The sequence below is a fragment of the Haematobia irritans genome, chromosome 1 (assembly GCF_050003625.1).
Source record: "Haematobia irritans isolate KBUSLIRL chromosome 1, ASM5000362v1, whole genome shotgun sequence".
Classification (NCBI taxonomy): Eukaryota; Metazoa; Arthropoda; class Insecta; order Diptera; family Muscidae; genus Haematobia; species Haematobia irritans.
The window spans coordinates 180,888,931-180,904,430 of NC_134397.1; the positions used below are offsets into that span (position 1 = coordinate 180,888,931).

Sequence of the window (15,500 nt, forward strand, 5' to 3'; positions counted from 1 at the left end):
AAAATTTTCTATATGAATAAAATTTTGATAAAATTTTCTACAGAAATAAAGTTTTGACAAAATTTTCTATAGAAATAAAATGTTGACAAAATTTTCTATAAAAATGAAATGTTGACAAAATTTTCTACAGAAGTAAAAATTTGATAAATTTTCTATAGGAACAAAATTTTTCTACAAATCGTCAATTTTTCTCATTCATAAAAATATGTTATTCTATCCATTTCTTGCCCTCTTCATCGTATTTTTCGAATCCTTGAAATAGATGGATACACACTTGTTGTTGGGCATGTACAACGGGCTGATGTTAACTTGTAAAAATGTGAACCTATCATACCATTGAGCAGCAGCTTTCAAAATATGTTCGCCTCTACATTCATACAAAATCGTCTACTAAAAACGGTGTTTGGTAATATATTTTTGTACTTTGTGGTGTAGTGGACAACAATTTTGCATATTCCTTTCTTAAAACGTCCTTAAAAGCTCCTAAAATGCAAAATAATGTTTAATTTGTTTGTTTCAGCCAAACTATACCATGTTCAAGGGTAATCGATTTAAAAAAATAACACACAATGTTTGCTATTTCCCCAAAATAGTGACTTTCTGCTGTTTTAGTATATTTTTCTGCTGTTGTCTATTACCGACAAACTTCTTTGGGTGTAAAAAGATTTACATTACAAGAAATCTAGCTTGACCTAATCATGTGAGATACCATTTATAGTAAAGTTTTTCAAGGCAGATATTCACAAATATCGTAATTTTTACTGAGCTTTCTCGATTATAAATTTGTTTGAACCTCTGTGTGCAAATTGTTGGTATTGCTCCATGGTGACACCCAAAGTTGCAAAAAATTTTTGAGTTTTTGTTTTTCCCCCAAAACCCCCAGGAAATTTCGACAATTGAAAATTTCGAATTTTCTATGTAGATTTTTGTTTCGTTGCTAAAAGGCATAGCTCGAATTTTTCGTGCGTCTTACACACACACATTTTCACAATATCTTTTGTATTCTTTTTTTCAAATTTTAGGATAATGAATTTGCATCTTGTAATCGTCGAGCCTGTTATGATTATTGTGTGAGTCATAATTTATAATCAATTGAGGTAAGGATCTCAATCCAAAAAAAAAAAAAAGTTTACACAAAGTTCAATGTACAGGATTAATGGAAATGTAGCATAAGTAATTCCAGATGACATCTCTGGAATTCCATATCACACTTTACTATAGTCAAGAATTGAATACCAAAAAGCAGATCAAGTCTTATGGCCTCAAAAATATGAATCAGTTATTAAATCTTTTTTTATTATTTGTTTCATTTTAGAAGGCTCGCCCCCGGTTAAATGAAATAATCGGTGGATCGAATACTTCAGCTATTGGCTTTACAAATACCAATGTCATACAGCCGCAGCAGCAACAGAAAATAACATCAACACAACAAACCAATGGCAAGTTAGCAACTATAAAGACGCAGGCGTCTTTAGAAACGGCATCATCGTCAGCCACATCATCATCATCACCATCATGTGTAGCTCCCACACTCAAGCATGTAACGACACAATCTCTGGCAGCATCGGCGGCAGCAATACAAAATAAGAAAGTAACCAATGTTTGTGTAGTAAGGCCACAATTGCAACAGCAACAGCAGCATGTGATATCTTCCTCTTGTTCGAGTATAGAAGGAGAACTCAAATCAATATCACCGCCACCGCTTTATACACCACCAACACCATCATTATGGCAAACACCATTATTGATAGAAACACCGCCACAAACTACGGTCAATCAGTCACCACCCGCTTCAACATTACCACCACCATCGATGACATATGGTGGAAATGGACTTGCTGCTGGACAAAATCTAGGCAGCACAACACTGTCTTCCATGTCTGGCACCACACCAACGGCAATGGCTAAAGTAGCTCCCATTGTTGTACATAGCCCACCTTCTCCAGCTCCTCCTTCATCATCATCGATGACACCTGTATCCTTAACTTCATGTTTGCCTCCATCGAAATTTCATAATACCACATTGGCTCAACATTTGCAGAAGGTGGAATGTTTAAAGAAACCAAAAAAGTCTGTACAACCTATGGCGCCTCCAGTGCCTTCACACTTTTATGATGATCTGAAGGCAAGAGAACTGGTGAAAAACTGTATTGACCCAACAATTCTGGATAATGATGACAATGCAACAAAGTCTTCTTGTAAACATTCCGATGGTGAAGAACTAAATGAAATTCCTGTGAATGTTATATTTCGCATGGCTCTAGTGCCACAGCAGCAGCAGCAGCAACACCAGGAAATCAAGAGCCCAAAACCAACGAATGGAAAAATCATAGCTACCATACCAGCGAACAAGACAATATCATTATCTCGGGCAGACTTGTTACCACAAACCAAATCAAATGTTATTAGGAGAGTTACAGCCAAAACCATACCCGCCTTGAAAACAAATCTTCATAACGGTCAGCAAATCAATACGTCTTCCTTTAAACAACAACAACAACGGCCAAGTTTGGCAAAACCATGTTTAGCAAATGGCCAAACACGTGTTGGAGATCCAACTAATGAAAGTGAAAATTCAGAATTTGTCTCACCGTCTAAAGGATTTAGGGCAATAAAAGATGATACGGTCCAGGTTAAGATCAAAAACTCGTGTGGAAAATCGCTAGCCACTAGCTGTCGCAAATATAATTCGAATAGGTCATCGAATGATTCTTTGGTTAATACTTGCGCTAGTACCTCTAAGGGCGCTGTGGCTGTTGTTAGACTATCACATCATCATGAAGATGAGGAATCATCGGTGGATTTGTCATATTTAGCCTCACCCATTACCCTGCCATATTGTCTACAGAATTATTGGTTTAATTCGTATGAATGGCGTAAACCTCTGGCTTCTGCCGATAAGGTATTGAATCGTACTGCTATGCGTGAAGAACGAATTGCATCGTATAAACAACAATTGAGTCGACAAGCAATGCAATTGCTTTCTACAAGATCTCTACAAAAATTGCCGTTCCATGCGGCACGCAGGCGTTTGATTTGTGTGGATCGTTTACTGAGGAAATACTACAAACAAAATGAAAAAGGGTAAGTTCGATATTTTCAGATCATAAAACTGCAGGGGTATAATAATTTCTAAATCGGGAAACTCTAATCTCCGAGAGCATATTCTATAGAAATAAAATTTTCTCAAAATTTTATTTCTACAGAAAATTTTGTCAAATTTTTTCCCAAAGAAAATTTTGCCAAAATTTTATTTCTATAGAAAATTTTGACAAAATTTATTTCTATACAAAATTTTCTCAAAATTGTATTTCTATAGAAAAGTTTGTCAAAATTTTATTTCTAAAGAAAATTTTGTCAAAATTTTTATTTCTATAGGAAATTTTGTCACAATTTTATTTCTATATAAAATTTTGTCAACAATTTATTTCTATAGAAAATGTTGACAAAATTTTATTTTTATAGAAAATTTTGTCAAAATGTTACTTCTATAGAAAATTTTGTCAAAATTTTATTTCTATAGAAAATTTTGTCAAAATTTTATTTCTATAGAAAATTTTGTCAAAATTTTATTTCTATAGAAAATTTTGTCAAAATTTTATTTCTATAGAAAATTTTGTCGAAATTTTATTTTTATAGAAAATTTTGTCAAAATTTTATTTCTATAGAAAATTTTGTCGAAAATTTATTTCTATAGAAAATTTTGTCAAAATTTTATTTCTATAGAACATTTTGTCAAAATTTTATTTCTATAGACAATTTTGTCAAAATTTTTTTCTATAAGAAATTTTTGTCAAAATTTTATTTCTATAGAAAATTTTGTCAAAATTGTATTTCTATAGGAAATTTTGTCACAATTTCTATATAAAATTTTGTCAACAATTTATTTCTATATAAAATTTTGTCAAAATTTTATTTCTATAGAAACTTTTGTCAAAATTTTATTTCTATAGAAAATTTTATCAAAATTTTATTTCTATAGAAAATTTTCCGAAAAAAATATTTCTATAGAAAATGTTGACAAAATTTTATTTCTATAGAAAATTTTGTCAAAATTTTATTTCTAAAGAAAATTTTGTCAAAATTTTTATTTCTATAGGAAATTTTGTCACAATTTTATTTCTATATAAAATTTTGTCAACAATTTATTTCTATATAAAATTTTGTCAAAATTTTATTTCTATAGAAAATTTTGTCAAAATTTTATTTCTATAGAAAATTTTATCAAAATTTTATTTCTATAGAAAATTTTCCGAAAACAATATTTCTATAGAAAATGTTGACAAAATTTTATTTCTATAGAAAATGTTGACAAAATTTTATTTTTATAGAAAATTTTGTCAAAATGTTACTTCTATAGAAAATTTTGTCAAAATTTTATTTCTATAGAAAATTTTGTCAAAATTTTATTTCTATAGAAAATTTTGTCAAAATTTTATTTCTATAGAAAATTTTGTCAAAATTTTATTTCTATAGAAAATTTTGTCGAAATTTTATTTTTATAGAAAATTTTGTCAGTAGAAAACCAGACAGCGAAGTAACAAGACATCGGATAAAATCCTTGAAAACGGTCTGACGAAGTCAACCGAAATATCGGAAAATAAAAAACTAGAAACCAACAATTTCGAGTTTAATTTATAGACCTACAGCCGAGATTATGAGATAAAAATCATAAAAATTAAAATAAAAGGTCAACAATATCAACAAAAAACATAAAAATTTTATTTCTATAGAAAATTTTGTCGAAAATTTATTTCTATAGAAAATTTTGTCAAAATTTTATTTCTATAGAACATTTTGTCAAAATTTTATTTCTATAGACAATTTTGTCAAAATTTTATTTCTATAATAAATTTTTGTCAAAATTTTATTTCTATAGAAAATTTTGTCAAAATTTTATTTCTATAGAAAATTTTGCCAAACTTTTATTTCTATAGAAAATTTTGTGAAAATTTTATTTCTATAGAAAATTTTGTCAAAATTTTATTTCTATAGAAAATATTGTCAAAATTTTGTTTCTATAGAATATTTTGTCAAAATTTTATTTCTATAGAAAATGTGGTCAAAATTGTATTTCTATAGAAAATTTTGTCAAAATTTTATTTCTATAGAAAATTTTGTCAAAATTTTATTTTTATAGAAAATTTTGTCAAAATTTTATTTCTATAGAAAATTTTGTCGAAAATTTATTTCTATAGAAAATTTTGTCAAAATTTTATTTCTATAGAAAATTTTGTCAAAATTTTATTTCTATAGAAAATTTTGTCAAAATTTTATTTCTATAGAAAATTTTGTCGAAAATTTATTTCTATAGAAAATTTTGTCGAAAATTTATTTCTATAGAAAATTTTGTCAAAATTTTATTTCTATAGAAAATTTTGTCAAAATTTTATTTCTATCGAAAATTTTGTCAAAATTTTATTTCTATAGAAAATTTTGTCAAAATTTTATTTCTATAGAAAATTTTGTCGACATTTTATTTCTATAGAAAATTTTATCAAAATTTTATTTCTATAGAAAATTTTATCAAAATTTTATTTCTATAGAAAATTTTGTCAAAATTTTATTTCTGTAGAAAAATTTGCCAAAATTTTATTTCAATAGAAAATCTTGTCAAAATTTTATTTCTATAGAAAATTTTGTCGAAATTTTATTTCTATAGAAAATTTTGTCAAGAAGCAGAATTTTTTTCTAAGGGATTAGATTTTCGATCGCTCTGTTTAATTGTTCTTCTCTTTCCATTCTTTACTTTTTTCAGTCTACCAGCTAATGTTAAACGTTGTTGTTTCAATGGCTGTGATGGCATCTCAATGGAAATGGCTTCACATTGCCCGAAACATATCATCTTAAGTGCTGGCAAAGAAATTTTCCTTCCATGCACTGCAAAATTTGCCGATAATACCCAATGCAGAGTACCAGTATTTGATATAACACATGATTTACCATTGTGTCTGGAACATGCCAGAAAGCGGGATGCGTACAATCGTTTGGTGTATGATCAGAAACCTCGTAAAATATTGAATGTAGCAAGTGCTGCATCCTCGATATTCAAAGTAGAAGGCGGAGCTAAAAAACAAAGAATACCTCCCTCCACATATAAACGAGGAATGGCAATAGCAAGTAATCAACAACAACAATTGTCTCGAAAACGAAAGTCTGGAACTGGAAATCCAGTAGGAAGACCATTGAAAAGACCTAAGAAGTTGTTGTTGTTGGAACAAACATCATCTAATACGCCCAAGGCAATGTCATCAACTGCAACTCATTTACAAAGTTTGTCATTATCATCGACAGGACTGAAGCGTAATGGAAGTACCACCTCATTAGAATCAATAGCTAGCAATTCGCAACATTCGTTAGCGTCGTCGCCCAGTACCTCGCAACAGCAAAACCAACAACCACAATTCTATGCCACCATAACCAATAACTCAACGTCAACGAACGCATCAGCGATTAATGCTGGAGGCCAAACTACATTGCCACCCCCGGCTTTGGCTCCTCTTAGTACAGGATTTATGGCTAATAATTCCTTGCCGCAACATCTGTTCAGTTTTGGTCATGATTATAACGATCAAATAAATAAACATTCCTCCTCCAACATTTCTCCCACAACAGAATTTAAAGATTTCATTTCCAATTTAACATTTGCACCTCAAAAAACATCCTCTACGTTATCAGCATCATCGTCCACATCCATCAAGCCCACAGTTGAATCTACAGATGCAAATTCCAATTCGAACTTTACATCGTCTGGAATGGGTTCTACAACATCTCTTCCAACGGCAGATGATTTTCTCACTCAGGATATGCTTAGCATATGTGAGAATAGTTCCGCTAGCTCAGTGGATACAGGTTTGGGAGGCCTAAGTGATCCCGAATTAATGTTAGGCGGTCCCGATGGAGGTAAGTTAAATGAATTTTATTTTGAATTCCTTTGATGTTTATCATGATTTTTTTTAGATGATATGCCTTTGGGTGATACACATTTGTTGGAAGAACATGATTTGGCCAATGTTTTGAATTCTTTGCCCGAAGATGCTTTTAAGGAGTTATTTGCAACAGGTAAATAGAAAGAACGAAGTTACTTCATTGCGGTTTTGGGATACGAACTCTGTGCAATGAGCCTTTTATTTATTACCAATCCAAAGTTAGTTTTGAGTTGGGTGTATTGGAAGACCATTGTGATGCCACCGTGATAAACTTCTGTCTTATCAATGAGTGCTGTTCGATTCAATGCTCATTCGGACTCTTATAGCCGAGTTCGAACGACGTTGGAACCACTTAGAGAAGCATTGATACACTCAGAATGTCACCAGCACAAGGGGATAATCCACCGCTGAAAAATCTTGTTTTTTATACTCAGTCGAAACTGGGGTTGAACCCTGTTCGGACATGTCTGAACAGGATTCATTAGGATACTGTAACTGAAGTGGTGAGAAGGTACAAGGTTAATCCTGTTCTCGGAGTTCGACCACCGCCCATGGCGTCGGAGGAATGAGACCTTCCACGGCAGACTAGGGTATTTTTGGCCCTATTAAGATCAGGCAAGTGCAGCCGCCTCAATTCTTATCTATCAGTGATTGATATCAGCGCGTGTCCAATCTGAAACCAAGGGCCACATGACACGCGTCATCTTTTCTCTTGCCCAGCTAAACCTACCCGACGCACCACCAGATCCCTCTGGACACATTCCATCTTTTTTAGGAATTTAGTTCCTTGATCTGGACATAACCTGAAATACCAAAGCGCATTACATAAAAATGGATGAAATCACAATAAACTGTTACAACAACCATGTCATACATACTTGAATTTCGTTTGGGGGAAAACTTCGAAGGTCGATATCCATTTAGCGAATGCTTTCTGAAGACAATTCGTCGAGCACACCCAGCAGTAGACCGAGCAAGCAGAAGGCGATTCTTCCGTGCACTCAGACAGGACAGCCTCCTATGGTCATCAGCCAGGAGTGTGTGCTCCAAGGGATAAAGGTCACAGCAATTGGTCTTGATGGTTGGCTAGAAGGATGTTGAAGCACATGTCGTTAGGTTCCTGGTGCTTACCTTCAATGTTTACTTCAGCACAGTCGAAATTAAAGAAATATGGAAGTTTGTTTCAGTTGTACAACCAGGGAAACATGCACATATTGGAGACTCGTATCGACCATTTGCCCTTCTTTCGCCCGACACGAAGATTCTGGAAGCTATTTTAAATCTAATGTTGACAGAGCGTCAGCATGGATTTTGCTCGGGCAGGAGTATGACCACTGCGTTGTGTGAATTAACAGCCAACATTGCAGAGAGATTGGATAGTTAGAGGCTGCATAAAACGTTCAATTCTCGTAGCATTGGACTTGTCCTAAGCGTTTAATACAGTGAACCACACCACCTTCTTAGGAGATAATATGGAAACTTGTCTCTGTAATAATTTTAAGAGATGGTTGCTTAACTATATCGAATACAGAGGAAGGGCATATTCGCCCAGGATGAATAAAGATGGGGTACCTTAAGGCAATATACTTTCGTGCTCTTCCTCAAGGAGCTCTTCTTCCAGGAGGGAGTGAATAGTAAGAGGCTGCATAAAACGTTCAATTCTCGTAGCATTGGACTTGTCTTAAGCGTTTAATACAGTGAACCACAGCACCTTCTTAGGAGATAATATGGAAACTTGCCTCTGTAATAATTTTAAGAGATGGTTGCTTAACTATATCGAATACAGAGGAAGGGCATATTCGCCCAGGATGAATAAAGATGGGGTACCTTAAGGCGATATACTTTCGTGCTCTTCCTCAAGGAGCTCTTCTTCCACCATCAGATGCTCCACAGTTACATAATATTCATAACTACCTCCCTACACTTCGGGATTTCTCAGCAGTATACTGAAACTTTCAGCACCTAATCGAATGCAACCTTGTGAACCTGGAGCTTGCTATCCATTCGTGCAAGAATCCCAAGCTTTTGTAGTGACGTTTGATAGTTTTTCCTTTTTGCCAAGCCCATCTGGTTCAATTTTAGGAGAGAAATACAATCGATTGAACACTTGACAGGCGATGTCAGCGATGAGGGAATAAGCATAGCATTGAGGGCGGCACACACAGCAGCGGTTCAGAAAGCAATAGCTTCCTACTAATGCAGCGTTATGCTGGGTGGAAGACCACAAACTGCTTGCGATAACGACAAACGGCTGCCTAGAGAGAACAGCTCGGAGCTATTTCAGCTAAGATCTGGTTTCTTGAACAGTTGCCTCTCCATTCTGGCAATTCAAATTGAAGGCATTTGCCTCACATCACGAGTCATCTCTTCGCGTTTCCTGCAAAACCTACAGTTCTGACACCAACTTACCCTGGACTAATCCAGTAGAGAAAGCTCACTTCCTACAACTGGAACTTTTTTGTCTTTTTATTTTCCTTATTTGTTTCATATACCAATTCCCAGGGGCTATAACAACAACCAAATATCTTGTGTATCGATCCATATTTTCGCCCCCCCATATAAACTGATCTTCTGATTTTACTTCTCTGGCTTCTACACCACAAAAGATCGATGTTGAATTTGGTTTATATTGATCCATGTTTTGGTATAGCCCCCTTACAGATCAATCCGCCGACTATTCTTCTTGGTAATCTAGGCACTACAATTTTGACTTCTTGCGCTTATAGATTCTGCCGATTTTGCTTAGATTGTTCATTCGAGTAATGGGGTAAATATCACTGAATTTAGATGTTAAATCGCCGAATGGCGTTATTTTATCGGATTTTCTTGCACGCTTAGACGAGATATTTACGATTCCTCTAAAACCCAAACAAAAATAGTTATTATATACCCAGAATCTAATGTAGTCTCCATATGTAAAATCTTTAAATTTAAATTCGGGAAGCGTACGATTTGAACCGATCTTCCGGAGGTGGTATATTTTTCTTCCAAAGTTCCCCCAAATTCTATATAATATTAAGAAAACCGCTATGACGACGGTTTTTTTTTCAAGAGATTCGACTTGCAACCACAGTTGCCACACAAGCCAATAATAATCTAATTTGGAGAAATTCTACCTAAAAAAAAATACCAAACAATCTACCAAATCAAAATTTTATTTTATAGAAATTTTTGTCAATATTTTATTTTATAGAACATTTTGTCAAAATTTTATTTCCATAGAAAATGTTGTCAAAACTCTATAGACATTTTTGTCGAAATTTTATTTCTATGGAAAATTTTATTTCTATAAAAATTTTTGTCAAAATTTAATTCTATAGAAAATTTTGTCAAAATTTAATTAACAAAAAAAAATTTTCAAAATTTTATTTCTATAGAAAATGTTCTGAAAATTTTATTTCTATAGAAAATTTTTTCAAGATTTTATTTCTGCAAGAAAATTTTATCAAAACTTTATTTCTATAGAATTTTTTTGTCAAAATTTTTATTTCTATAGAAAATTTTGTCAAAATTTTATTTCTATAGAAAATTTTTTCAAAATTTAATTTTAAAGAAAATTTTGTCAAAATTTAATTTTAAAGAAAATTTTGTCAAAATTTTATTTTATAGAAAATTTTGTCAAAATTATATTTCTATAGAAAATTTTGTCAAAATTTTATTTCTATAGAAAATTTTCTTTAAAATTTTATTTCTATGGACAATTTTTTCAAGATTTTATATCTACAAGAAAATTTTATCAAAACTTTATTTCTATAGAAATTATTTGTCAAAATTTTTATTTCTATAGAAAATTTTGTCAAAATTTTATTTCTATATTAAATTTTGTCAAAATTTTATTTCTATAGAAAATGTTGTCAAAATTTTATTTCTATAGAAAATTTTGTCAAAATTTTATTTTTGTAGGAAATTTTGTCAAAATTTTATTTCTGTAGGAAATTTTGTCAAAACTTTATTTCTATAGAAAATTTTGTCAAAATTTTATTTCTATAGAAAATTTTGTCAACATTTTTATTTCTATAGAAAATTTTGTCAAAATTTTATTTCCATAGAAAATTTGTCAAAATTTTATTTCTATAGAAAATTTTGTCAAAATTTTATTTCTATAGACAATTTTATTAAAATTTTATTTCTATAGAAAGTTTTGTCAAAAATTTATTTTTGTAGGAAATTTTGTCAAAATTTAATTTCTATAGAAAGTTTGGTCAAAATTTTATTTCTATAAAAAATTTGGTTAAAATTTTATTTTATAGAAAATTTTGCCAAAATGTAATTTTAAAGAAAATTTTGTCAAAATGTAATTTTAAAGAAAATTTTGTCAAAAATTTATTTCTCTAGAAAATTTTGTCAAAATTTTATTTTTATAGAAAATTTTGTCAAAATTTTATTTCTATAGAAAATTTTGTCGAAAATTTATTTCTATAGAAAATTTTTTCAAAATTTTATTTCTATAAAAAATTTTGTCAAAATTTTATTTCTATAGAAAGTTTTGTCATAAATTTTTTCTATAGAAAATTGTGTCAAACTTTTACTTATTTTATTTTCATCCTGTGATTTGAAACCACATAGCGGCCAATTTATATAAATTACAACGGACTACTAAAAAAATTTTGTCAAAATTTTATTTCTATAGAAAATTTTGTCAAAATTTTATTCCTATATAAAAATTTTGTCAAAATTTAATTTTAAAGAAAATTTTCTCAAATTTTTATTTTATAGAAAATTTTGTCAACATTTTATTTCTATAGAAAATTTTGTCAAAATTTTATTTCTATAGACATTTTTCTCAAAGTTTTATTTCTATAGATAATTGTCACAAAATTTTATTTCTATAAAAATTTTGGCAAAAATTTGTGAAATATCTCTTAGTTGGAGAGGAATATTTTGCAAAATCTACAAAAACATCAAGAATTCCACAAATCTACCAAACTATAAAAAATCTACCATTTTTGGTAGAATTCTACCAACTGTGGCAACCTTGCTAGCGACCCTATATACTGGTTTTATAGTCGGATTTTCCTGGTTTTAAAAAATTGTACTATACCGTTGGATAGTGTTTTTTACAGCAAATAATCGGCGTGATCAAGACACAGTCAAGTCAGGATATTGTCTTTGTCAAAAACGTTGCTAGGTTCCAAAATCCGAATACTTCATAATAATGAAAACCATTTAAAATTTCTCTTGATTATTAATTTGTTTTTCACTTCCATTTTTTTATATTTTTCAGTTCATCAAGATGAGAGTGATGAAATTGAACGAGCTATAGAACTTGCCGATAAACACTTGAAAACATTGCAACAAACGATTGGTTCCGAATTGGGAGATTTTTTGGACTTTAGTGATGACATGCTAATGGACAACAATGATATGTGTAATGCAACGGGAACTGCAGGCCCCAATGGAATTATAGACAATTCGATATCGTTGTTTAATGGATCAGCAATGGCCTCAGTTAATAGTGCAGGAGTAACTGCAACATCAAATGATACAAGAGGTTTGGTGCAAACATAAACCAATGGAAAAGAAGAAGAAGAAGAAAACAGAAAATAATAACAAGGATACGCTTGTTGTTGATAATAGCGTTAGGATGAAGTTTTGATTTTAATGTAATTTTCAAAATTCATTTTCAAATTATATTCAAATGTAAATGTATTTCCCTCCCTTCGCTATCCCTCTTTAATATACAGATGTCTGGAAATTTTCTAATTTTGATGTAAATTCACACAAAAGCAAAAAAAAAACTACCTAATTGTGAAAAGTTTGTGTATTCGCTTTTTTTTGTTTCAAAAGGTTAAGCAAAAAAATATTTTTCTGTTCAAAACGCTTATTTAAAAAAAAAATGTTTTTTTTTTTAATTATTATTATTTGTAATTATTCTAATTGTAGTTATTATTTATAAGACTATCGTATGTGAAGAGCTAAATATATATATAAATAATTTCGATAAAATAAAATTAAAAAAAATGAAATTTTAAATTTAAATGTCTTAAAGAAATTGATTGCTTTTAAATTTTAAAAGAATAATAAACAAAAACAAGAAAAAATATATGAAATTTAATTATTTTATTAAAAGAAATCCATACAAATAAACTAAAGGCCTTTGTTGTTGTTTTTTTTATTACATTGGAACAAACAAAATAAGGCTTTGCTCATAATAAAATTTATTTTTGTATTTTCAAATTTGTCTCTTTTTTATAATGATATTCTTAAAAGTTTTTAAAACGGTTTTGTTTTTTAAATCAGCAGAATCTAATGATAAATATAATTACACAAACAAGGCTATTTAAACAGACTAAACCACAATACATCAAATATTTAAAATTCCATAAACAAAAACAAAACCAAGAGGAAACCTATATAGATTATAACGATGAATGAGTATACAAGCGAGAAAGCAGTTTTTAAAAATGTGAAATTATATATTCGTTTGTGTTTTTTTATATCTATTATCCGTGTGGGGGTTTGAACTAAAGTATACTTATTTTATTATAGATTTTCCTTTAGTAAAATATAGCTTTGTGTTTCCAATAAATTAAAAAAATATATGTTTTTTCAAATATTTTTCATTTCAAACTCCTCATGTTTAACATAAATACATACATATATATATTTTTAATTTTAATTTTTTTTTTGTATTGTATTATTTGACATTATTTCATATTTTTAGTTTTAGCATTACAGATCAAATAGTACCACACATACTACTACTTACCAACCACACTATTTACAAGGGATTTATATTATATAATTTTTCGTAAAAATTACAAAAAAAAATTAAATAAATATGTTTAGATTATAATTTTGTGTGACACCGCTTATTGTATTAATTGGATTAAATCTAATTAAATTTAAATTTAATTACAAAAGAAAAAAAACAAAAAATATATATACTTTATTTTTTAGGAAAAAAATATATATTCGATTTCTTTTTATTTATTTTTTTCTAAGGGGTTTAAGCAAAAAAAAATGGAAGAAAGTTAGAACTGTGGTTCTGTTCAAAGTGGGAAAATAAAAACGGAAAATGAACAAAAAAAAAAATAAATAATTTCAGCTGCTTGCTTTGTTGTATGTGAAGATTACAGAGTTCTGTTGACAGGAAGAATTGTTAAAAAAAATCAGCTGCGCAGCGGGAAAATACATGACCATGTAATCACGGTTGTCACTAGAGCTCGACCGAAGCGGGTTTTTTGGCCGAAGCCGTAGCCGATGTTCGGCAAAAAAGGCAATAATCAGCCGACGCCGGTTATTTTCCTCAAATTTGTAATTAAAGAAATTTGATGTGTTTTAGTCCAATATTAGCACTTTTTTTCAACTAAGGCATAAAAAAAAACAATAAAAGGTAATTCAGTCAATGTCTTATAATATTCTTTTAGAACTAATATACTTTTTATACCCTCCATCATAGGATGGGGGTATATTAACTTTGTCATTCCGTTTGTAACACATCGAAATATTGCTCTAAGACCCCATAAAGTATATATATTCTGGGTCGTGGTGAAATTCTGAGTCGATCTAAGTATGTCCGTCCGTCCGTCCGTCTGTTGAAATCACGCTAACTTCCGAACGAAACAAGCTATCGACTTGAAACTTGGCACAAGTAGTTGTTATCGATGTAGGTCGGATGGTATTGAAAATGGGCCATATTGGTCCACTTTTATGTATAGCCCCCATATAAAGGGACCCTCAGATTTGGCTTGTGGAGCCTCTAACAGAAGCATATTTCATCCGATCCGGCTGAAATTTGGTACATGGTGTTGGTATATGGTCTCTAACAACCATGCAAAAATTGGTCCACATCGGTCCATAATTATATATAGCCCCCATATAAACCGATCCCCAGATTTGGCTTGTGGAGCCTCTAAGAGAAGCGTATTTCATCCGATCCGGCTGAAATTTGGTACATGGTGTTGGTATATGGTCTCTAACAATCGTGCAAAAATTGGTCCACATCGGTCCATAATTATATATAGCCCCCATATAAACAGATCCCCAGATTTGGCTTGCGAAGCCTCAAAGAGAAGCAAATTGCATTCGATCCGGCTGAAATTTGGTACATGGTATTGGTATATGGTCTCTAATAACCGTTCAAAAATTGGTCCACATCGGTTCATAATTACATATAGCGTCCATATAAACCGATCACCAGATTTGGGTTGCGGAGCCTCAAAGAGAAGCAAATTTCATCCGATCCGCCTGAAATTTGGTACATGATATTGGTATAAGGTCTCTAACAACCATGCAAAAATTGGTCCACATCGGTTCATAATTATATATAGCCCCCATATAAACCGATCCTCAGATTTGGCTTGCGAAGTCTCCAAGAGAAGCAAATTTCATCCAATCCGGTTGTAATTTGGAACATGGTGTTAGTATATGATCTTTAACAACCGTGCAAGAATTGGTCCATATCGGTCCATAATTATATATAGCCCCCATATAAAACGTTCTCCAGATTTGACCTCCGGAGCCTCTTGGAGGAGCAAAATTCATCCGATCCGGTTCAAATTAGGAACGTGGTGTTAGTATATGGTCGCTAACAACCATACCAAAATTGGTCCAATCACACAAAAATTG

General features: G+C 30.9%; 1 protein-coding gene across 3 annotated transcripts in view; it reads left to right on the forward strand.

The window, feature by feature from the left end:
• l(3)L1231 (zf-C3Hc3H domain-containing lethal (3) L1231) overlaps positions 1 to 13,267 on the forward strand; it is a 62,319-nt gene extending 49,052 nt beyond the window's left edge. For 2 of the 3 annotated variants that reach the window (XM_075292231.1, XM_075292232.1), the window contains exons 4-7: positions 1,316 to 3,084; positions 5,759 to 6,903; positions 6,961 to 7,062; positions 12,154 to 13,267. In XM_075292231.1, the coding sequence (XP_075148346.1) occupies positions 1,316 to 3,084; positions 5,759 to 6,903; positions 6,961 to 7,062; positions 12,154 to 12,437 (3,300 nt within the window). In that variant the 3' untranslated portion in view covers positions 12,438 to 13,267. The remainder of the gene's footprint in view (positions 1 to 1,315; positions 3,085 to 5,758; positions 6,904 to 6,960; positions 7,063 to 12,153) is intronic. The other variant, XM_075292233.1, reaches the window with a different exon arrangement.
• The last annotated feature ends 2,233 nt before the right edge of the window (positions 13,268 to 15,500 follow it).